General features: G+C 35.1%; 1 protein-coding gene across 4 annotated transcripts in view; it reads right to left on the reverse strand.

The window, feature by feature from the left end:
- Nucleotides 1-12,659: 12,659 nt before the first annotated feature.
- The window catches only part of CNOT2 (CCR4-NOT transcription complex subunit 2), a 132,111-nt gene continuing 120,312 nt past the window's right edge, over nt 12,660-24,458 (reverse strand). For 3 of the 4 annotated variants that reach the window (XM_040491436.1, XM_040491437.1, XM_040491435.1), the window contains 5 exons: nt 24,343-24,404; nt 24,204-24,253; nt 22,187-22,287; nt 20,192-20,336; nt 12,661-13,808 (listed from right to left, as the gene is read on the reverse strand). In XM_040491436.1, the coding sequence (XP_040347370.1) occupies nt 13,722-13,808; nt 20,192-20,336; nt 22,187-22,287; nt 24,204-24,253; nt 24,343-24,404 (445 nt within the window). In that variant the 3' untranslated portion in view covers nt 12,661-13,721. Of the gene's footprint in view, nt 13,809-20,191; nt 20,337-22,186; nt 22,288-24,203; nt 24,254-24,342; nt 24,405-24,458 lie in introns of all 4 variants that reach the window. The other variant, XM_040491438.1, reaches the window with a different exon arrangement.

The following is a 24,458-nucleotide window of genomic DNA, read 5'->3' on the forward strand; positions in this document are numbered from 1 at the left end:
CGCTTGAGATCCTCTTTAAATCCCCCTTGGAGGGACTTCTGAGATGAATGCTGAGGATCGATCGAGCTTCACCCGAGTGAAAGTTAAAAACAGAAACGGAAAACAGGGAGCGAGGGCGTAGTGCGAGTGGAGCGGCGGGAATCTTGAACTCCGAACGGGGATTGGCCAGCCAGCAGGGAGAGCGAGCCAGCGGCCAGGCGGCCGGCGCTCCGGGGAAACGCGCAGCCCGGCCAGGCTGGTGGGGAGGAGGTCCCCGGGCGAGGGGCGTGCGCTGGGTGCGCCCCGGGGAGACCGGGCCACACGTTCCCGGGCCGGGGCGGGCGCGCGGACCCGCAGTCGGCGGGGCGGGGGACGCCCTGCCCTTCCACGCCCAGCGAGCGCTGAAACTGTGCGGCCGAAGAGTCCTAGCTCTCCCAACCGCCTCGGCGCGGGCCCGCGCACCCCCCGCCCCGGCCCCCAGCACGCCCCGAGGGCGCCAGGATAGGAGTGGAACGGGCAAATTCAGGGGTTTGCTGTGGAGGCATCGCGCGTGGGACAGCAGCCTGCGACTGGCGAGACCGAGGAAACTCAATGCCGGGGTGCTGGCTGGACCTAGCGGAAACTTAGGTCTCCGGCAGCCAGGTGAACCCCAACTCGATTTGCCCCGAGGCTGGGGCTGAGTAGGGACCGAAGGAAACAGCCTTGCAGCCCTGGATGGAGACACCACTTTCCCCATCAGGACGGTCCCCTCGCTCCCGGACTCCCGAGAACAGAATCCTTTCTGTTGTTTCCTTCCTTAGGAACCTTGCCACCCTTGGCCCACCCCGGAATTTGTAGAGGAACTAACTACCCAGGAGCAGTGTATGAGGCGACAGCGGCGTGCAGACCCGCTTTGGGACAGGTACCGTTTCTAGAGCTGCATTCTGCTGTCTTCATTCTTGCAGTTGCTCCTTCTACCCCCTTCTCTTCTGTGCATACTTTCGGCTTCTATTCTTTTCATGACCTTTTTTTTTTTTTTTAAAGATTATCTTTTTCCAAGCCACGCTTCTATCATATCAAACTTGAGAACTATCTCGACCTACATTTTGAAGAATCAAAATGTTCACTTCCTTGCAAAGCATGTAAACATATCTTTCTCTTGATTTGCAAGTCCCAAATGGGTATACTCTTAATTAAATTCAGTTATGTTTCTGATGAATGTGGAAACACCAAATCATGGAATTCTTGACTTCTCTTTCTTGGATTTCAAATGTTAGCTACGTAACTGGTATTAAGTATCTTTCAACTGCAGTTCTGATATGTTACTTTGAAGTACTCATTCCTTTATGTGGTAGGTAACAGTATTTCCAAGCAAGGAGAAAAACAAGTTTAAATTACAGGAAGACCCTAAGTGTTTTTCTGAAAAAATTAAGACGATACAGGGTTTGGAAGATTTCCAAATCAGGAAGACACCTTGTACTTAATACCTTTCAAGTTTTGAGAGAATAGATTTCCTTCTTTCTTACCTAAGAAGTATGTGATTTTCTGCCCTTTCTGTTGGCATGAAGACAATTGTTGGTGATTACATTATCCGAAAAGGAAAATGAGTTTAATCATTGAAGCAACTTAACCTGAGATCACAGATCTTTGGCCTCAATCTTTTTCCTACTGCAGGTTATAAACATCTTCCTTTTCAAGAACGCTCAAGCCAGTCTAAGATCTGAGGCACCGGTGAGGAGATAACAACAGCCAATTATCCTACCTTGGTATGCTGAGCAACTTAACCTTGAAGCAGAATTAACTCTTATCAGTGGTCTTATTAGTGGCCTTAAAACACAGGGATGGGGATGCCCAAAGATAATTTAGTAAGTATGATTAATTTTTCAATGATTCCAGAGCTCAAAGAGTTCTGTAAGTGAACCCTCTGCCCCAAAACTGAAGTAAGATGGTTTTCATGTATCAGAAAATTCTGCCTTAATTTAACCTAAATTCTTAAGGGCTTTTAAACCCACTTTCCTCCCAAGTTCTGCATTAAGTCATTCTCCTTCCTTATAATTAAAATGTTTGCAGAAACTGTTGCCATCTAGCCTTCTGTTCTTTAAACATTTACTTTTCTCCCTTATTTCCTATTTTTAAGTCAGCTTTGCTGTTCTTCTGAACCCTTTCATTATCTTCATGTCTTTCTTACTGAAAGTCAAACATATCAAAAGACTTCCCACATTAAATAAATTTCTGTTTTATCCTTAATGGAACACTGTGTTTGTTATTAGTTTCATTCAGTTGACTTGGAGCTGCCGCATCTCATTTCTAACATTCAGTAAGGCAGGCCCTCAGTTTCAGAAAATGAGTCACCATCGACTCTCTAAGTTAGAGTAGTGGTTAACAACCCTTGGGAAAAAGATGCTAAGCTCTGAAGTGACTTGGCATCTTGTTTCTGTGGAGGGCAGAGGCAGCACAGATTTTAATAAAAGCTAGTTCTTTGCCTGGTTCGCCACCAATTAAAAGACTACAAATGTGATACACAGAACCAGACCAACTTATTTGCTGTACATCATTGTCTGCAGCAATGTTTTCAGGAGAATCATGGTCAAGCCTTGATGTTCTTTTCAAAAGAAAAATAAAACCTATCTAAGCAAGAACATTAAAACCATTGTTATTCATAATTTGTTCTCTTCAGTATTCACAGAAGTCCTGTGACTAATGTTAAAGTTGCAATATACAATTCCACATGTATACATACCTTTATTAAAAGATTTCAAAAAGAATTATCATAAGGAGAGCTTTGGTATCCTAGAGTAGAGAGGAATTTAGAGCATATTGGGAAAATGTTTATACACTGTTTTAAAAATTGGCACATTGTGAAGTTTTTCAACAACAAACTGCTACTATACATTTCTTAAATAACTAAAGTACATAGAACAGAAAATTAATATTGTATCATCACCTTTTTTCATTAAAATTCACTTTTTGGATGGGTTTTAGATGTTTGCAACTAGAATAATTAGGTAAGAAACAAATGAAAGCATGAATGATCCAACAAAGAACACTATATAGAAAATTTTATCTTTTCATTCAGTTTATGCAATTGACAATTTTGTTGTAGAAAACTGTTTCTGCTTTATTTAGTCTTGACTTAAATGACTTACAGTTGAACTAAGTAAGTCATTTCCAGCTTGCCGATATCAAGAAACTAACTTTCTTGCCATGCTTCATGGTGAATGTTAAATATTAGTCTCAGAATTTTGAATTCAAAATTTCCTGGGAAGCCACTATTTTTCTAATTTTTGTTTTTTCCTGTCCATAAGTTTTACCTACTATATTGAACATATAATTTTTGAGAACACTACTTACTATTTTCTATATTTATAATCATATTAAAACAGGAAGGGATCTTAAGTATCACCTAATTCAACATTAAGCAGGAAAGGATGCTCCCAAAGACTGTATTTTGTTTGAAGTAGCAGAGAATGATTATTAAAGTATTTTTTAAGTTCAGATTTGTTTGCGTATAGCCTTTATGTTTGCCATTGAGAAAGGGAAGCAAAAAGCACAATCACTTCATATTAGTACATTCGTAACACAGAAGTGTAGCTAGATTTCCTAAATTCTTATCATCTGTTATCTTTCATGTTAATGGGAGTGAACTTCTATGGGAGATAATATATACACATATGTAGTAAAAAGGAAAGAAGCTTTGGAACTAGAAAGCAAGAAGCTAAGCGGTTTTGGTCCCAACATTTAATAGTAAATAATTTGACATAAATAATTCATGTCCTTAGATTGTTTCCTCCTCCTCTTGTGAAAGGGTTGGACTAGAAGATTCTTGATTTTGATTTTTATTCCAAATTGACTTTGTTCTTGCCTTGTTCTTCAGAAACTTGGCTATTGCTATCTAACAGTACATAGTCAAGTCAAAAGGTCTTTTAATAATTCCAAAACATGGAGAGCATCTCCTAGCACAGTGGCTAACAGAGACAGCATTTGTCTTTGGAAAAATGGGCCTACATCTACTGAGTACCTAATATAAACAAATGCCCTAATTTAATCTTCCCATGAGATGAAGAGGGAACGAGGGATCCAGTAAAGCTACACATATACTGACAGTGCCAGATTACAAGGCCCATTTTCTGCTATACTCTGAAACATCTAAGAAATTTCTGTATTTAGTAAAAAATGTAGGTAATACCAATGGATTTAAAATGTGCATACTTACATTTGAGTAGAGTTAGACTTGATCAAATCCCTCCTGTGAAACCTATGAAGGGAGACGTGGGTAGCGGATGGAGGATCTAGTGATTTAACCAGCTCCTCCAATTTAATCTCGCTCTGAATCACTTGTGTTGAAAATAGCTCTTTTTTAGATGCATAGCAAATATAAGTAGTACGGCTTTATGTGGAAGAGGAAGATTAAGTGTAATATTTAGGTTTCAGATAAGCTTGTTAGTAATTGAAGCTAGATTCAAAGTAGAAGTAAAACACAAGGAACAACTGGATGTTAATAAAACACTAGTTCTAGGGTAGAAGAGCCTGCCCTCCTCTTACTGCAGGAAATCATCTAATATTTCCAATAGCTTTCTTGCCTTTGCTTGGACATTTCCAGTGATGAAACATTCATGAACTCCTAATGCTGCCCATTTGATCTTTGGACCATTAAAAATATATATGAAGTAGCACTTTCTTGCAAATTAAAATCTGCCTTGCCATAATATCCATGTAAAGGTTTTTTATTTGCCCTCGGGTGTTATGTAAGTAAGATAAAGATAATCTGCTTTATGAAAATTTCATTCAGAGGCACCTGGCTGGCTCAGTTGGTAGAGCATGCTACTTCCGATCTCAGGATCAGGATCCTGAGTTCAGGCCCCACTATTGGGCATAGAGTTTACTTTAAAACCAAAACAAAAAACCCCAAATGATCTCACTTCAGATGTGGGAAGACAACTATCCTCTTTCCTTCTAGGCCTTTTCTTCTTTGCTAATCTTCAGTTTCTTCAGTATTTCCTTTGGTTAGTGGTTTAGAAGACTAGGACTGTGTCCTTACCCTCAAATGCTAAAGAAAGGAAAAAAAAAATTCAAAGTTGGAAAGGATACCTAGTTTTAACATTCTCTAAAACAAAAGTCTACATCTTTCTTTTCCATGCTATCCAACCTACAAACACTTCTAGGATGATAGATTTTGTTGTTCGTTAATTAACAACATCATTGCAAATGCAGAGAGAAGCTGGGAAAATGATTTTGGTTCATCTTAATTAGACAGAGTCTGGATTCCCAATAGTGATGTGCAAGTCAACTAATATTCAAATATTAAATCATTTAGAGTAAAATGAAAAATATTATATAAATTATACAAAATATATATAAAATTATATACAATTATATAAATTTTATATGATTTTTCCATTCCTTTTTCCATTTAAAAAGGAAATCTGGAAATAACTTTTTTTAAGAGAGAGAGTGCATGAAAGCTGGGGAGGGGCAAAGGGAGAGAGGGAATGTTAAGCAGTCTCCACACTAAACACAGAGCCCAGTGGGGGTGCTTGATCTCACCACCTAGAGATCATGACCTGACCTGAAATCAAGAGTGGGATGCTCAACAGTCTAAGCCACCCAGGCACCCCAGGAAATAACACTTTTTTGAGCAGAAGAGTGACATGTGATCTGCATTTTAAAAACAGGTATATTTTGGGGCACCTGGGTGGCTCAGTTGGTTAAGCAATGGACTCAATTTAGGCTCAGATCATGATCTCATGGTTCATGGGATCCAGCCCCATCATCGGGCTCTGCACGGACAGCTCCCGCTCTGCTTGGGATTCTCTCTCTCTCCCTCTCTGCCCCTCCCCTGCTTTCTCAAAATAAATAAATTAGTAAACAAAAATAGGCATATTCTCATTCGACTGGTTTTATATTTAAAGAATATTAACCATTTGAAGACAGTAAGTTACTTAAAACATTTAAAATAAAACATCAAAACATGTCTGACACTCTTAAGAGGGAGATATTTAATAGCTCACATTTTCTTCTAAAATAGCCCAGTTTTGGGGTACCTGGCTGGCTCAGTCTGTATAGCACGTGACTCTTGACCTTGGGGTTGTGAGTTCGAGCCCCACACCCGGTGTAGAGATTACTTAAAAATAGAATCTTAAAAAAAAAAAAGACAGCCCAGTTTTCATGCAACTGCTACATATGATAATTAAAACTACATCTTAAAATAGATGTTCAGTATGTAACAGATTTAAAGGTAGCTTCCAAACATTCTGGCTGCCCCAAATCTTTATTTTTATACAAAAGATGAAACTATTCATGGCATTCCCACATGTAACTTCTCATTGAGCTGTATATTTTTGAAGAATAATCAATGTTTACTCTTTAAAATGTATTTTCATTATAAATGAGTATCCATAGAGATGATCCTAAGAAGAATCAAGCAAAATCAGCCATTTGTTGACATCATACCACCCTTGAAACTTGGTAGCTTTCTTCCAAAATGTTTAGAGGAACCTCATGTGTTACAACAATTACCTTTGGTATATACTAAAGAATTGATTGGCTTGGTGGAAAAAAAAAAAATCACCTGTTCAAAGTTTTATAAATTATGTGGTTAAAATGTTACTTAGGCAAATACAAATTACTAGACTATTACTTTTCAGGATATGCTTATGAAAATTAGAGACTGATTCAGTGAAAAATTGTTTTTCTTACCTACTTTTCTCTATTGTGTGAAGGAACTACCTACCACTTTTTGGCCTAAGTAGGCCCAGTTTTATTTCACCTTCTCTTAACAAAATGTCAAAACACATTTGTAAGTGTGGTAGAGGCCTATCAGGCCTTGGAAATAAAAACTAAGATAAATCACACCATGAATGAAAAATGAGTTTTGATATATAGAAGTAGTCTTAGAGGTGCTTGGCTGGCTCAGTTGGTACAGCATGTGACTCTTGATCTTGGGGTCATGCGTTTAAACCCCACATTGGGTGAAAGATTACCAAAAATAAAATGTTTTTTAAAAAGATAAATAGTAGCTAAACTATTTTGGCATGTGTCAAATGGTGAGCATAAACTATGAGACTATGCAGTGTGAGTTTCCAACAGAGACAGGAAATTTATTACAATGAAGAAGACTTACCATTGTGAATTTTATGAGTTTCATGAAGTCATTTAAGTGACTGGAGGAAAGCTGTATGGCAAACATCTGGAAATGATTAGCTTTTTAAACTGAATTCTTACGATAAAGAAATACATCATTAAATTCTTGTTAGGTCATAGTATATATACAACAGGATGACTGGACTAAAGAAAAAACTTTCAGTTGATGGACACAGAACTGATAATGCATAGTTGCCCTTAGCAGTTTTTATGCATACAAACTGAAGCTGAAACCCAACATCTAGCAAAAATGTCCCCAGAAAATAGTAACGGTTTTTAAAACAAAACAAAACAAAACAAAACAAAAAAAAACAATCCTTACTGTTTTATACTCAGGAACAGACTTAGTTTTCCTTGTATTCTGCTCTATTACTACTGTAATAATGTGGTTTCTGCACTAGAACTTGAATGATACAGAAAAAAATGAATGGCCCCACAACAGAGGAATACATTATCCCAGTTATTAACTTAGTTGGATTTCACCTAAACTTTAAGATTTTAGATTTTTTTTAAATTTTTTTTTCAACGTTTATTTATTTTTGGGACAGAGAGAGACAGAGCATGAACGGGGGAGGGGCAGAGAGAGAGGGAGACACAGAATCAGAAACAGGCTCCAGGCTCTGAGCCATCAGCCCAGAGCCCGACGCGGGGCTCGAACTCACGGACCGCGAGATCGTGACCTGGCTGAAGTCGGACGCTTAACCGACTGCGCCACCCAGGCGCCCCTAAGATTTTAGATTTTATTCTAGTTAGTACCTGCACAATAGGCAAAGTATAGCTGAAGTGTAAATTCTAGTTCATTAGCTTCGGAAATGACTTGTATTTACTACAGTATGTATTTCTGGCCTCTCCCTAGATATCTGAGTCAGAGTATCTAAATAGGAGACCTAGGAGCACTGGGGTGGTTTCCTCAGTCAGTTAAATGTCCAACTCTTGATTTCAGCTCAGGTCATGTGTAGGCTCCATGAGTGTGGAGCCTGCTTGATATCCTCTCCCTCTGCCCCTCCCCTGCTCTGAATGAATGAATGAATGAATGAATGAAGTAGGAGGCCTATAACTAATATTTTGAACATGCTCCTCAGGTGCACATAAAGTTTGAAAATTACGTAGAGGATAACTTTGCCTCTGCTGAGCTCCTGGAGCTAACTCCATCCAAACTGAGATTTTTTTACACATCAAATTTAATGATCGGTTTTCTCTTTACATAAGAAACAGGATTACTGCTTACGTTTTGTGATCACTACTGTAGCAGAAAATAGGAGATTGAACACTAATGCAATGTACAATTTCAGACTAAATATTTACCTCAAAACTTATCAAAAAAATGGTCTCTTCCCTCCTTTAATGTAGCACTAGAATATATAAGTAAATCTGGTGAACATACACTGCATATGATTTACTATTTGTGTGCTTTTACGACTGTTTTATACATAGCCTTATTCCTAAAGTAAAAACAAAAAAAGTTGAATAAAGTTGCACTCTGTAATTCTTTTTTTTATTATTATCATTTAAATCTTTCCAAAGATATAGCAGTAATGTAAGTAAACCTTCTCTAGGACTCACAAAAGAGCACATTTGGACTAGGTCAATGCTTTAAGTATTTAGCACTTAAATACTAAGTATTTAACTTTCCAGCCCTTGAATACATCATATTCCTCAAATTCAGGTCAAAACACGCTATCAGCATCTTCTAAAGAGCTGAAAGAGGCCTAGAAATTGTCAAATCCAAATTTTTACTCAAAAAGGCAGTCCTCTCAATAGCAATTGACAGTCATCCAGTTTGTTTGGACATTTTTGTCGATGGAGTCCTTCATGTAACAGTATTGTGGGCCAGCACCTTGTTATACAGAACCCAAATGTGACTCATCCAACTTCCACCTGCTGGGTTGAGACTTGCCCTCTCAGGTCCCTCCTACATTTGAAGCAGCTGTCATGTCTTCCCTTAAGTTGTCCAGTAATTATCTCTTCTTTGAGGTCCACATCTCATCACTTCTAAGATGCACATTCTTCCCATGTATGACATCCTTGAAATTGGTATGCCATTTATGTAATGCATGGTTTATCATAGTTTAATTGAGCTCCTTCTTTCTTCCTTAGTAGTACGCAGAATGGTGTACTTTACAATGGTTGGCAATTAGTTTTGATAAAATACAGTAATTATCCCACTTCAACACTTTTTCAGTAAACGGAACATTCATGGTTATCTGGTCCAACTCCTTACCTTATGCACAGAACACTGTCCAGAGTCTCTTCTTGGTTATGTTCTGAGGTTGAATCTAATGCCTTACAAAGCACCTCATTCCCAAATCTTAATTACCTCACTTCTAATACTATACCAAAATCTTTTTCTCTCATCAGTCTGAGTTCTGTTCTTCAGTCACACAGGATCTTTACTTACAACTCTTGAATTTGAAACCTGAAGACAGATACCATGTTTCTAGAGTTTATTCTCTAATGTAAACATTCTTACTTCATGGTTTTGGTTTTTGGGTTTTTTTTTTTTTTGGTACATTTTAAATTTAATGTAAAATGAAGTACTTCATGACGCTATGCTAAAGACCAGATACAATAATGCATATCAAACATGTAGTATATTGCTTGGCGGCTAGACGGCATGCCACATTCTATTCTCCTGCCTTCCTCACTAATAGCAGCTCTTAAAATACAGCAGACTTCCTACCTTGTTCTGAGCACTACACTTTAAAAAAAATTTTTAATGTTTTATTTTTGAGAGAGAGAGAGAGAGAGAGAAAGAGAGAGAGAGAGACAGGGAGGGAGGGAGGGAGGGAGGGAGAAGCAGAGAGAGAGGGTGACACAGAATCCAAAGCAGGCTCCACGCTCTGAGCTATCAGCCCAGAGCCCGACACGGGGCTCAAACTCGAACTCCGGGACCATGACCTGAGTTGAAGCTGGATGCTTAAGGGATGGAGCCACCCAGGCGCCCTATGAGCACTATTCTTAAAGTAGCTGAAAATTACATCAGTATTTTTGGAACCAGTTACAATTTACATTGATCTACATACATATAAGATATGTTGCATTCCACCATCCTTTACTTTTTTTAGCAACCAAAGTGCAAAAGCAATTATCTTGACTCAATGTATCCTATTTTACGCAATTTAACACACAAAATTACTGGGTTAGATTTAGATCCCAATTTTGACTTGCATTGTGTTTATTTGCTTCATCTCCTAGATCTGTCATGTATTCATAATGTGATCCAATTCACTGGCAATACTAGTGACAAGGAAACAGCCTTTTCACATGCTATTAGGACCTAGCTTTTAAAAAGGCATTGAGAGAAGTCTGGCTTTTTATCCACAGACTGTCTTAATGGAACCAATTAGGCAGTATTTCTAGGTCTTCTTTTTTAACTACACAAACTTAGTTAAGAGAACATTAAATATGAACATACCTTTTATGTATGTATGTGCACATTTAGGTTTTTAGCAACTTTCTGCAAAATTGATGCTAGTAAGCCAATCTAAGTTAAATAAATGTGCCCTTCTTTGCAGGCATGCTCAGATGCCACATATTTTACAAGCACGAGGTGTAACAGGATGCAAGATCTGTTTCTGAATGAAGGATTGAGAGGAAGGGTCAATTAGAAAGAGTGGAGAGGGAAAAATTTGAAAGTTTTGGAAGTTAATTGAAAATGCTTTAGAAAGAATTCTTTTGAAAATGAAATTACAGCAAAAAGATAGTAAATTATTTCAAAGCCCAATGCTTTAATTTGTACATTTTATTTTCAAACTGAAATATCAATTTATACCATTCAACCAACATGTATTTATCAAGCACCTGTGGTGTCCCAAGTTCAGTGGCAAAACGGAAAAGACAAGTAAGTGGTTGGCTTAATCTTATACTGTAAGAATTCAAATATACTTTCAGTTCTTAAAATTTTTTATATCTAAGGAAAACTTTCTGCAGTGAAAAAAATCCCTGAAAATGGAGTTTTATCATATAAATTATAGTAGGACCACAAGAAGCATAGAATAGATATATGAAACTAAATAGGTGAAAGAATTTTCTTTTGCAACTAAATAGCTTTTTTTCTCCCAGAGCCAATTATAGTATAATTACAAAAATGATTTAACAATGTACACATCTATGTCACTAGTTATATAGGGAAAATTTAACAGAATTAAACCTATGAAAGAAAATGTGAAATATTAGTTCAGGCCAACTTCTGTACATGTATAACCCACAAGTTATAAAACCAAAGAATGTAACAGTGTGTTATGTTAAAGAGTTTAATATAGTACTTTAAAGATTTCAAATAGATTTTTAAAACTTGGATTTGAAGTCAAGAGCACGGTAATTTCAGATATTAACAAGTTATAAAAAGTTGGTTTACATGCAAGAGTTTTCTTATTTTGATGATTTAGGGTAAAAAGAGCTTAGAAAACTGGCAAAGTGTGCATGTTAAACTTTCTATACGGCCAAGACAACAAACCACTTGATAGGAGCTGTTTTGCTTTTCTGAGGCATTCACAAAAGTCCCAATCATGATCACAGGGACACGCTACAGTTATGTTTATACTCACAGAAATAAAGATCCCCTACCCTCCACTCCCCCCCACCCTTTGTTTTTAACCTGTTTCTCATGGTTATGTAGGAAAAGTTACATTTTACAAAGTCAATTATTATGAAAAAATGTAATGCCTTTGTGAAATAAGAAATCAATTTCTAGGATTTGACTCCTGTTTATGTCAAATATGATTTGAGAAGGTTTTGTGCACAACAGTTAAAACTACAGTGATGTAAGTGCCGTCTTTCCTACAGAGGAGATGCTTTGGTTTAAATCTGAAAGATTAAAAAATCCTGGTATTTTTACGTCAGTTTCTCCATATCTCAAAATACATAGAAAAAGGTAAATCTTAAGTCATTTTATATTCCTGATACACAAACACAGCAATGTCATAAATGTTTCATTTTCAAACATGATTTGGTAAATGACAATAAACTTTCACTCTTCATAGAAAAATAGGTTAAAAATGAAAATTTAGAGAATCAAAATTCACTGCCTTTTTTACTATCTCTAGTGTCTGTAGCTGCAGTCTTCAGACATTTTTAAAAACAGTATTTGTCTTTAGATGGAAAAGAATCCATCAATTTGTAAATGTGAAATATCCAAACTGAAGGTAAAGTCTACCTCACTCCCTTTTGGCTTACCTTAATTTGCATATTACTTCTTAAAGGTAAATCTCAAAGGTCTATCAAGACATTTCTCCTAAATTTCTCCCAAAAGTATTTTGCCTGGTCCCACAAGTGTTCAGGAAACTATCTCTAATGCAGCCGTTAACTCTTTTAAAAAATAGTTTCTGTTTTGAACTTGGTTAATAACTACAAATACATCTGCATTTTTAAGCTACAAGTAAAATGGTATATGGTGCCATCAAATTACTTGTCAAAAGCTGAAAAAAAAAGACTACATTTTAAATTGTTTAGTCACGCCATTCAGTTAGATATTTGTAAAACTTGAGGGTTTTGGGGGCAGGGGGTCTATTTTTCATGTTGAAGAAATAATTTCACAATTTCAAATCAAAGTCAACACTGCAGTGAGGAGAGCTTTTCTACTTTATTACAAAGAGAAGAAGCCTTTATGTGGTCAGAAAATACAAGATTGATCTTTTTTTCTCTTCCTATGAAACGCTGCTGTTCAAACAGCCAGAGTGAATTGTCTCAGTTCACTTCGTTAAGTCCCATCACATTCACTTGGGTATGGATGTCCTTGGCTGCTGAAAATCTGGCCCTTTAGTGCACAGGGCGACAAAGTCCCCTGACCAGCAGTTCCAGAATGTCCCATTTTCATATATTGCATCCATGCACACCTCCTAAAAATGAGGTACAGCAGGGCAAACATTTTCCAAAATAGATGTCATATATATAATATATACACATTCGTACATACATACCTTTATTCATGTGATGTCCAAAAATTTAAAAAAAATGTACACATTTATTACAAAATCGTAACAAAGACTGGACAGTGTTTTGCTCATTCTGGAAAGATGAAGCTCAGTAATAACACAACCCTGGAAACCATCCAGAGATTGTGGCAATATCTTTCTTCTAAACAGTCAGATATTCTTGCGTTAAGCTTGGCGAAACTGCCTTTCAAAAACAGAAGGGGAAGTAAAATGAAGGAAGCAGACCTTGCTCATCTTTCCAAATGAAATACGAGAAGGATCTTCACATAAAAATGCACAAACATTTGTTATTTTATTACCAATAGTGCTACAATGAACAATGCAAATTTTGTGGTCTAATTTTGTGGAGTCTTTTGTGGTTTTTTTTTTTTTTTACATTTTAGAAACTAAATGGTAAACTTCTGTCAGTGTACTTGCTTGTCTTTATAGACTCAAGTCTGTCTGCTGGCAAAAAAGAAAATAAATGAAAAAAATTCAGACCCTGCTCGAACTAGAGAAAAACAAAGTATAAATTTAGTTGTTGGGCAGCACATAATTAGTAAGGCAGGACCTCAAATGGTGACCCTTTGCATAAGCCAATTGCCAGATCCTCAAGGAATTAAAACCAGGGTGCCTGAGCCACATCAGTTCTGCAGTTATGTTGAGTATTGTGCTGAGACAGCCATACCCCAAGAAAAGGGAAGTCTTTGTTTAGAAGGCTTGCTGAGCAGGGTTGTAGTTGAAGGTGGATGGCAGGTGAGGCCGCTCTTCTAATTTGTCGTATTCCAGATGAAACTCCTATAAAACCAAATTCAAGAATTTAGATGATTTCCTCTCCCTCTGATCTCAGATTTTTGTCAAAATATATTTTACTAGATAAAATACCTACATGTATGAGAATGAACACAGACACAGATGTGCCAACTCTTTTTCCTACTGAGTAAAATAGAGCTTGAAGAAAAAGTAATGTGCTGTAGTTTCTATCTGATAAGTACAAAAATACAGCCTTTCTGTGTGAAATACTACTCATGAACATCTATTTTATAACCACTGAAACTCCAAGCATTTTTTTGTTGAAAAATAAAAGCTTGAGCAGCAATTACTGTGTGGCCAATAAAAAGCACTGAAAATTACTGGATATTTAAAATAAAGCCAACCTTCAATGAAGTATAAAACTGAAAAATTTGTTTTTCCTTGAGAAAAGAAATGATTTTCCAATTTGTAATTATTATACTTTAGGAAAAAAAAAAACAAACATAGAGTTATTCTAACCTCATTAAAATCTGAGGAAAACAATGAACTTGTAACTTGCACATCTCCAGACTTCCCATTTCAAACCCAAAGCACTGATAAGATGTAGGTGCCATTGAAAACTATACCACGATTTTGATGTAGGCACATCTCAAGACAAACTATATAGCTCATTTTAATTAAACTTTCAAAATACATTAACTTCATGAATTTTAAAATTTAAGAATGATGAAGTAATTCCATGACACTTCCTAAGAGAGATGCAGAAAATAATTGTGTATATTAAAAAAAACAAAACATACCTTTGCAAATCCAAAAAGCAAGAGGTTCTAAAAGTACTAATTCTATAATTTGAGTTCAATTATAGCACAAACTAAATCAATCCCATTTTAAAAATTATGAACCTTAATATATCTTATGTATTAAAGAAAGCCAGCGAGTAAAGTTAGCACTATGGGTTAACATATTTTACCATACCTATCTTGTTTCAAATGGATTCTAAAATGGATGTTTCCATTATTAAATTAAAATGAAAACCTAGACCATAATGATTAAACTCTAAGATACCAAACCATGTATTTACAATTTAAGAATATTAAATTAACAATTGAAAGCTTAGTATGTGCCCAAACCAGAGACACAGCTAAGTTTACTGTAATCTTTCTGATAACTCTATAAATATCATTATCTTCACTTTGCACCCTGAAGAAATGAGGCTCACAAGCAACCTGACCAAATCACATAGGAAGTGGCAGATCTAGGATTCGAATCCAGACCATGACTTTCTGGTGTTAACACATTATTTTTAATAGTTTTAGCCCAAGATCCAAATAGATTTACTTCATTACACCCCCCGTGCAGAAATGTTGAAAACATTCAGCCTACTGACAGAAGTTTATAAAGAAGGGACCCTGCAATGACTTTAAACTAAAATGGTTCACCTATAAATAATAGGTGACCTGTAATAAATACGTAGGTTTATGGTAAACCTATAAATAGGGCCTGACAGAGTAACTAAGACACACAGGCTGCCTGCTTATCGTTAAAACTAGCAAACTTCAGAGCCACCATTGCAATCACCACAGCCCCCTGATGTGTAAGCACCTCTCCCTCCCTCCCTCTCTCTCTCCCTCTCCCGATGTTTTAAAAACAAATTTACTGCCTGGCTTAAGAAGAATACCAAATTAGTGAAGAAAATGTCTTCTTCTTGTATCATTCTTTAGAAATTAAAATCGGCAATTTAGTTCCAAAATACACGTAGTTGCAGGGTAAAAAGTCTATTTGTAACTGTAACAAATCATAAAGTTACAGAAGTTAAACCTCGTTCAGTCGTCCTGTCCTTGTCATTGTACACTGGTGAACTACAAAGTATTATTAGAATTTAAACTATAACTTCCACCAATGCACCTATTTTCCACCCTATGTATTAAAAGGTCAGTTTAAACTCAGGGAGCATAAACACTTTAATTGAATTTAAAAACTCATATAGCAGAGATTCAGAAATTAAACAGGTCAAATTTTGCCTTTTTTTTTTTAATCTTTGTTTTGGTCTTCTATGTATTTTTATTCTTCCGAAAATACAGAAGTCTTACAATATATACTGGTGTCTCTTTGTTCCCCAACTTTAATTGTTGGTAACATCTCTTTCATACTGTTGCTCCATGTACACACACAACACATACCCACGTGGGTGTCTAACCAGCAGGGACAGGGCTGTTGTGCACACCACCACCTACCGCCTAGAATGCCCCTGGCAGGTGTGTAATGAATGGCTGATATGAAAACACAAGTTTTTTTTTTCATTTGTTTTAGGAATAAACACTTAATTTTTGACATGTTCAAAGATTATGTATTATTAGAACTATGTATTTACCTTAAACGAAAAGATGTTTAAATTAGTTTAATGATTTAAAAAGCTAGACAGACTTATCTAGATACTTTAAAACAACTTAGTTAAATCTGAGTTTTTCTATTAATAAAATCAGGCTACATATTCTCAAAAGGTTATTGTAAGGTAGAATGGAAATATATGCACTGGATTCAGACCATCAAATGAAATTATTACAAACGCATTAATGTCATCACTGATCGAATTACATAGAGAAACATACACTGCAGGAATGTTTTCTCAAATTCTCAAAAATGTCAGCTTGTCTTAACTAAGATAAATCCTCTGCTTAAATTTAGGAAGTTGCCAACTATCTTAAGTACACATATTAGAAATAATCTTTACTACTTTGAAGGAAAAGTATGTATTTCCGATTAAAATATAAAGATGATATACTAATACTAATGTGTACCAGTGAAGTTAATGAAAAAAAAAAATCACATGTTATATCAGGCTATGGTATAATAAATTCTAAGCATTAGAATCCTATTCAGTGTTGGACCCACAAGGTGAAGTCAGGCTGAAAGAATCCTTCAATTAAAAAAAATTTTTTTTTAATGTTTATTCATTTTTGAGAGAGACAGAGCACAAGTGGGTGAGGGGCAGAGAGAGGGAGACACAGAATCTGAGGCAGGCTCCAGGCTCTGAGCTGTCAGCACAGAGCCCAATGTGGGGCTCGAACTCACGAAACAAGAGATCATGACCTGAGCCAAAGTTGGATGCCCAACCGACTGAGCCACCGAGGCACCCCTTCAATTTTTAAATCTTTAGTTTGAGAAAGGTGTTAATAATGGAGCAGCCTCTATCACCTAAAGATTCAGTGGATGAAATTATTTAAAAAATTCTACTCATTAAGATTATATATACTATCTGAATGACCACTATTTTTAAATTAGTGAGATACTAAATAATTCTAGTTAAATTACATAGGACAGACCACATAGCCTGCTGTCAAGATTAATTAAAAGGGGAGAATATACACAGTATCAAAAATTTGTATGTAACATTATTGACATACAACAAATACTTTAAATAAATAAGGGGTTGGATCCTAGAACTCAGAGTCACAGAATTTTTAGGGGTAAGAAATACTTCTGATTTAAATCATCAATTCTTTCAATTCTTACAATTCTTCAATTCCCTGGAAATATGATTTGCAAAAAGAGAAAGAACTGCATACAAGACCTATCAATACTTTTCAAAATATGGTAACATCAAGCTATCACTTATAATACTAATTCATACTGCAGGTTTCTTAACAATGAGTTGAAGTTGTTTAATAATGCATGTTCTTTACCTGTGAGTAGTAAACCATACCCACGTTTACAGGTGGGGACTTTGAGGTTAACTTGGGATATGGCATTTTAAGAGATTTTCTGTGGTTGATAAACTCTCATAAATGGAACTAAATGTCTTAATTCCTAAACATTTTCTGAGAAAACATTGAAAGCTTCTTTAAAATAAAAAACCAAAAGCCATTGTGAAAAGTTTATTCTGTGAATACAACTTAAAACTGTTTTAAGTTCATGATTCTGTATTTTAATATGACAGAAGAAGTGAGCTATGTATTAATACTTAGTAGAAACCAGTATTTCTGCTTGCTTTCATCACTATGGAAATAGTTTTGTTGAAAAGTGTCCATGCCAGTGGCCAGCAATCACCTCAAGAGAGATTTTTTAAAGGAAGTTTAATGATACTTCTGAAATTTTATTTTCCAACTTCAGAGCTAAAATTTTTAAAGGTAAAGGTTAAGACTAAAGCTCAACTGTAGAAGTCAGATAAAGCTGGGTAAAATTGTTATTTTATATAGGCACACTACACACGTCTCTCTCTCTCTCTCTCTCTCTCTCTCTCACACACACACACACACACACACACACACACACACACACACACACACACACTTTTCTTTAAAATGGCATTTACCTGACTGGGGAATTAATTGTTTTATGGGAAAATAAAAGGGGCCTGTTAATGTTTAAGTTGCTTCTGACTAATTTTGTGGAAAGTGCTTAGTTCTGCAAGCTGAACTTTTACACATAAGTTGATTTGTCATATATACTGAACCAAAATTTAAGTAAAATGACATATCCATCTACTGCAAACATCCATTCCTTTTTGTATATTTGTCTGGAATAATGGTACTGAACAAAAAGCTTCAAATGGAATAGAGAAAACTTCAGGTATTTACTAATGGAATCTTCCCCCCCCCAAAGATACATTTCTCTCTCCTGTAGAATCAACTGACAGAGAAGTTCTCAAAGTACAGCTTCAGACAAAGACCAGCAAAATCATGGGCATCACCTGGGAACTCGTTAGAAATGCAAATCCTCAGGTCCCATCTACAGACTTATTAAATCAGAAACAATGGAGGTATTGGCTCAGCAACTTGTTAATAAGGCTGCCAAGTAATTGTGATGCAAGCTAAAGTTTGAGAATCACTTACCTGACCTAACAACAGTTACTATTTTTCCATCTTTGGAAGAATAGTAATAAGCTGTAAGAACAATGATGATAAAAACTGTAACAAACTACCACAGGTAGTCCCTATATCTCATGTCCAATATACGCCAAGCATTGTCCTTTGTGTGTGTGTGTGTGTGTGCGCGTGCGCGCGCGTGTGTGCGCGCGTAATCTCATTTAATCTTCATGACACTCTAGAAGCAAATATGATTTCAATTTAAAAGATAAGGAATCAGGCATGGAAAAGAAACTTGTATATGGTCAAAGCATAACTAGCAGAAATAGGAGTCAAATTCAAATCTATGATACAAAGGATCTAGCTTTCTACTATACTGTACTTCTTAACAAGTAACATATACAATGTCTCTTGTATTTTGTAATGAAGGTCATTATTGCTACTTAAAAGGTTAGGTCACGGATCTTCCTTTTGAATCAAGATATGCATATCAATTAGAACTGTTAAAATAACTTGAATACAGTGTATGGTGATATATGGACTTGGTCTGAGAAGTAATAACACTCACCACTGACAAACACCCAAAATTAATAATAATAAAAAAAGATTTAACCTCTCATATGTGTGTCTTGTTTGGTGTTTTAAGTTGAGCTCATCTTGTTTCTTTTGTCAAGATTTGTATGAAATATTGCAAAGTAAAACTCTTGTGATAAATATCTGGTAAGCATTTTACACTGTCTTCTTAAAATGTCTTACCTTCTTATCAATTTAGTGAGGCTGACTCAAAAGAAAAAAAAGCCCAAACCAACAACTAAAGAATCCTCCAATGAAGTGTCAAGAAATACTTTTCTTCTGTTTAAATTTATTGAGAAAAAACAAAACTAAATAGTTTTTAATCCTATGAATCATCAGTGGAAAAGGCATTCAAGAAATCCTGGAGTTATGAAATCAGATAATGTCAGTTATACTCTACTAGGTAGACTAAGTACATACATGAGATACTCCATACATGTGAAATATGCTATGACACTGATGAAAATTTTGCACATGGAACAGTCAGAAAGGTGTTTTTGAGAGGAAAAGTTGCAAACCAAAACAACCAACTTTTTCCACTTCTTCCCTCCAACACTCAGCACACTAGTCATAGGAACAATCATGGTTAATGCTTACAATTTTCTTTCTTTATATCATTTGTAAATAAAAACTCAAGCATCTTTCCTGCAATGAGTGTAAGTGTTTTAAAAAGCCTATTATCTGTTTATATACCAGTTTTAGGAAAATCTCCTACCTGCTCAAAGTAATAATAATATAAGAATACATGACTGGGACTGCAAGAGGGTTATCTTTATTTTACAACTGAGTAGACACAAAAATATCTCAAATGTTATCACGGCTTGTGAAAAGCCGTGTAAAGCAATCCTTTTCCTAACTATGGGTGAAAGGAGTTGTTTCCAGACACTTGCCTAGTTTAAATCAAGCCAAGAAGGTGAAGATGACAAAGACTTATTTAGCAAGCATGTGGCACATTACTGGAATGGATGTCTTGGTACATATAAACAGATAAAAGAGGATACTTCTTTTTAAAATCTAGATTTATACATTTACACATGGAAAAAAATATACCTTAGCTACTTTCCTCCAGTTAAGACAGTCAAAGAAGTAATATGTTCCCCTCTCATATGTATTGGTTTTCATTGTTGGCTCCATGCCTGGTGCCCTGGTAATCCATACTCGTTCTTCTTTGTGGTATCTCCAATCACGGTTAAAACTTCAATTTTTAAGAGAAAAAGACAATTAATTCTTTCCTGTGGCTCACATCAAACATTTTCTACATTTTGTAAAATTTTACTCAGAAAATAGTTTCACCTAAAATACATAAATATAGATGCTTCTTTATCCTGACTTTGTTATTAAATACAACCCTAGTGAAATATAGGAAAATAATTTTAATTTGTCCAGAAAACACACTCTTTAATTAACATACACATCTTTATTTAACTAAAGAAATTTTTTCATGCAAACAAAATGAGATCTTAAAAGCTCTATGAGCAATGTGATAAAAACTTAGACCAAATAAAGATACATTGTGTTCTAGGAACTTCACTCCTTTCTTGTTCTTCTTAACATTCAACAGAACTTGAGACATCCATTAAAACAAACAAAAATCTCAACTACTGTATTATTTTGTAAGGAACTAAATACAGTCTATTTAACTATCCAAATTCACATAATTTTGTAACTATGTTGGAAACAGAATATCCATTCAAAAAACTCTTCATGAATGTATTACTTTTATTTTTTATTTAAATTTCATTGATCCTAAATTCTCAAAAGCCAAAAGGATATCCACTAGAATTCATGCAAGAATCAATGAGGATTTATATCACTTGTAAACTGGGGAAGTAACATCCAAAGGAGGTAAATGAGCCACAAAAAACATCTCTGGTAGAACAAACCTCCATATAAACAAATACCTTCCTACTAATACAGTGAGGTAATTTTTCAACATAAAAGAGATATGAGACAGAACTGCCAGTAATGGATATATGAATGACTAAATGAATTTATTTACTTATGAATAAATTAAAAGGTAACAGGTAACAATTTCTATGTTACAAAAAATGAGGGGAAAACATGGGAGAAAACAAATTCTCAATAGAAAAATAAAAAAACAATTTATTATCAACACAGTGAATTTTACATTTTAAGTATCTGATCCAAGGTCATTTATAGAAATGTTATTAGGAATATTATAAAATATTTAAATCTGTAAAAAATTAGGTCTCTCAATCACAGCATCCTGATTTTCTTTTTGTAATCTCTATCCCCAACATGGGGCTTGAACTCAGGACCCTGAGATCAAGAGTCACTTGCTCCATCGACTGAGCCAGCCAGGTGCCCCATAACATCATGAATTTTAACTAACAATTCACTCAAGTAAACATGATTATTATAATAGTCCATTGGTAACAAAATGTTACCAATTGGACATATGAGAAATGACACAAAATTTTTATTCTTAGAGCATTAGGCAAAAACAGAAATGCTCAGGAAAAAAGATGTATCCAATGGGCCAACTACTTAACATTAATTTATTTAAGTTGGCCAACAAGCTTCTGATAATGAATGTGGACTTTATCAATACTTCAGAACACACAAGAAATATGCACAGTGCCTTGCCCATATAATACTCAACAGATAAATGATGAAATTCATTGTCAAATGAAATTCAATTGTCATTCAATTCATTGTCTTATGTGGTTCCATAAGAAGATGAGCCACAGTTAGGAAGCGACCAGATCTTATACTTCACATATTTATAAAAATCAGATTCACCAAATTCATGAATGAAGTCAATCCTGTCTTCTTACAAATTTAGGATTATTTAAATCTGAAATAATTCCTTTTATGTATACAATGACTATGAAACCATAGCAATATAAACTTTCAATCTAAATTAACTTTATTTTACTAAATGTAAAAACAAATTATTTCTTGATGGAAATATTTCTGCTTTAAAAACAAAAGACAGACTATAGCCATCATTAAAAAAAAAAGTTTTCAGAATAAACAAGATCCACTATAATACAAAAGTGTTTGAAAATACTTTGAACATACAGCTCTACTGCAGCTAAAAGTTGTAATACGTCTCCTCCATTCATGTAATAGAGATAGAAGAGAAGGTCTTCTCCGTATCGGCCAAGTTTTATTGCAGCCAGCTGGAAGAGAGAAATCAATTATTCTGAAGTGTAAAATAAGTTTGAAAACCCTAACATTGCTATTACGATAGTAAAAATAACAAGATAAACAAACCCTCTTCTCTGTAGTAGATAACTGTTATTACGTGATTTCATAGGTAGTTATAACCCTAAGGGGGAGAGTTTTATCATTTAAATAACTAGAGTCATTTAACAACTATTTCTGGTACATCTGTTTATATAATAATAAAATAAAACCTATATAAAAACTTCTCAGCAAGACCAAATGCTGTTTTACACGAGGGTTTATTAATACCCAACACAGTAACAATAGTGGAACATGATGCTCAGAGATGCAGGAGTTATATTCAAGTCCTGGTTCCACTATTTACTAATATGACCCATGTCCAAGTTATTTAAGGTCTCTGAACTTCCACATAAAATGGAGAAATGAGACCTACAAGGTTACTAAGAATGTAAGTAAAAATTGATAAAGTGCCTGTATACGAATGCACCTTAAAGAGGACCTGATACATAGGAAACCTGTAAGAAATGTTAGCTCAGTCTGTATCTGACAGTGATTCACAAATTGGTTATGTATTTTTACCAAATCACATATGGTAAATACAAAAATCATAAAGTGATAGCTCTTTATTTTGTTTAAATGGATGACTAAAAGATGATTGCTTCACATGTCCCTCCATAAAGCAGAAACATTAACCGCCAACCAAACTCTAATAAAACACTGAGTTTAATAGACTCCAACTCTTGTGTTAGGAAAAGCCTTTATTCTCACCAAAATGAAAACACTTTTCTCTCTTCACCTAATCCTCCATCTAAATGTTTATTTAACTGTTATACATTCTTAGAATATAATTTCTCTCTCCATATTATCCCCATTCAAGCAGCAGTTTTTAATGTGACAAATTCTCTCAAATCAGTATTTCTTAAATTGCCGTAAGAAAAGGCTTTGGAACCCTTAGGTAATTGGAGCAAAAAAGCCCTATGATAGATGTAGCAGAAAAATCACACGATCCACAAACAGAAAAAATAAGCTCTATCCCATACTTCTTGTCTTCCATCTATTCAAGTATTGAGACATATTGAGAAATATCTCTTTACTTGCCTGTCCACAAAATCAACATCCATTTGACCATGCAATTGCATGGTACAGACACAGAACACCTGTGTGTGTGTGTGTGTGTGTGTGTGTGTGTGTGTGTGTGTGTGTACACACACACATATATATAATATTTTATATTTATGTATAAATATATAATGCAATACATATTTATATACATATGTGTAACACGTAAGTTTTAATAAATCGTATCTTTCCTCAATGTCAAAATCTAGGGATACAATTTCTAACAGAAATGAACATTTTAGTTCTTTCCCCTCAACAAGAGTATCTACCATTTTCTTTTTTTGGTTAAAAAAAAAAGTTAAAACTTCAATCTGTTAATAGTTATTTTATAGCTAGAATTTTAGGTAATTAAAAAAAATTTTAAAGCCAATGCCATAGCTTTTAAATGTACACACTGTTCCACTGAAAACACTGTAATATTTGTAAAAATGTATTTCTTATTGATACAAGGGCATAAAATGAGAATATCAGAAAGAAATTCATCAAATTTTCCAAAATAGTTGATTCTCATCAACCATGGTTATAACCTGTTATTAAGAACTCTGAGAAATATTTGACCAAACCTACCACTGTTTTGTTTTTAAAACATATTCTTTAAATATAACCCAGGATTCTCATCAAAACATTAAAATAGAAATAAAACTGTTATAATTGAATTGGCAACATGAAAGCATACCCCTGAGACCACTGCTAATTATTTCAAAAGACTTTATGCTGTCTAAACTGAAAAACAGTGCCTGGAAAATAGATACATTCATGCTGACTGAGGAGAATAATAAACTACACTCACCTTATCCCTAATGTGAATGTTCGTTAAGTACTCAGATGGAACATGGAAGTCTGGATAATAAAATGAAAAAAGCCTTATTAACTGATTCTCAGTTTAAAAAATATTTTTAAAAGGTCTGAACACAAATAGATTCTCCTACCTATGTCTTGAGGTCGACAAGGTGAAGATGCCCAGGGTGATGCAAATTTGGGGTAAAGATTTCTGAATAAGAGGGAAAAAAAAAACCACTCTGAAATCCAAAGTAGAATCAAAGAA

This window comes from Herpailurus yagouaroundi, unplaced genomic scaffold, assembly GCF_014898765.1.
Source record: "Herpailurus yagouaroundi ecotype Mexico unplaced genomic scaffold, PumYag 182, whole genome shotgun sequence".
Classification (NCBI taxonomy): Eukaryota; Metazoa; Chordata; class Mammalia; order Carnivora; family Felidae; genus Herpailurus; species Herpailurus yagouaroundi.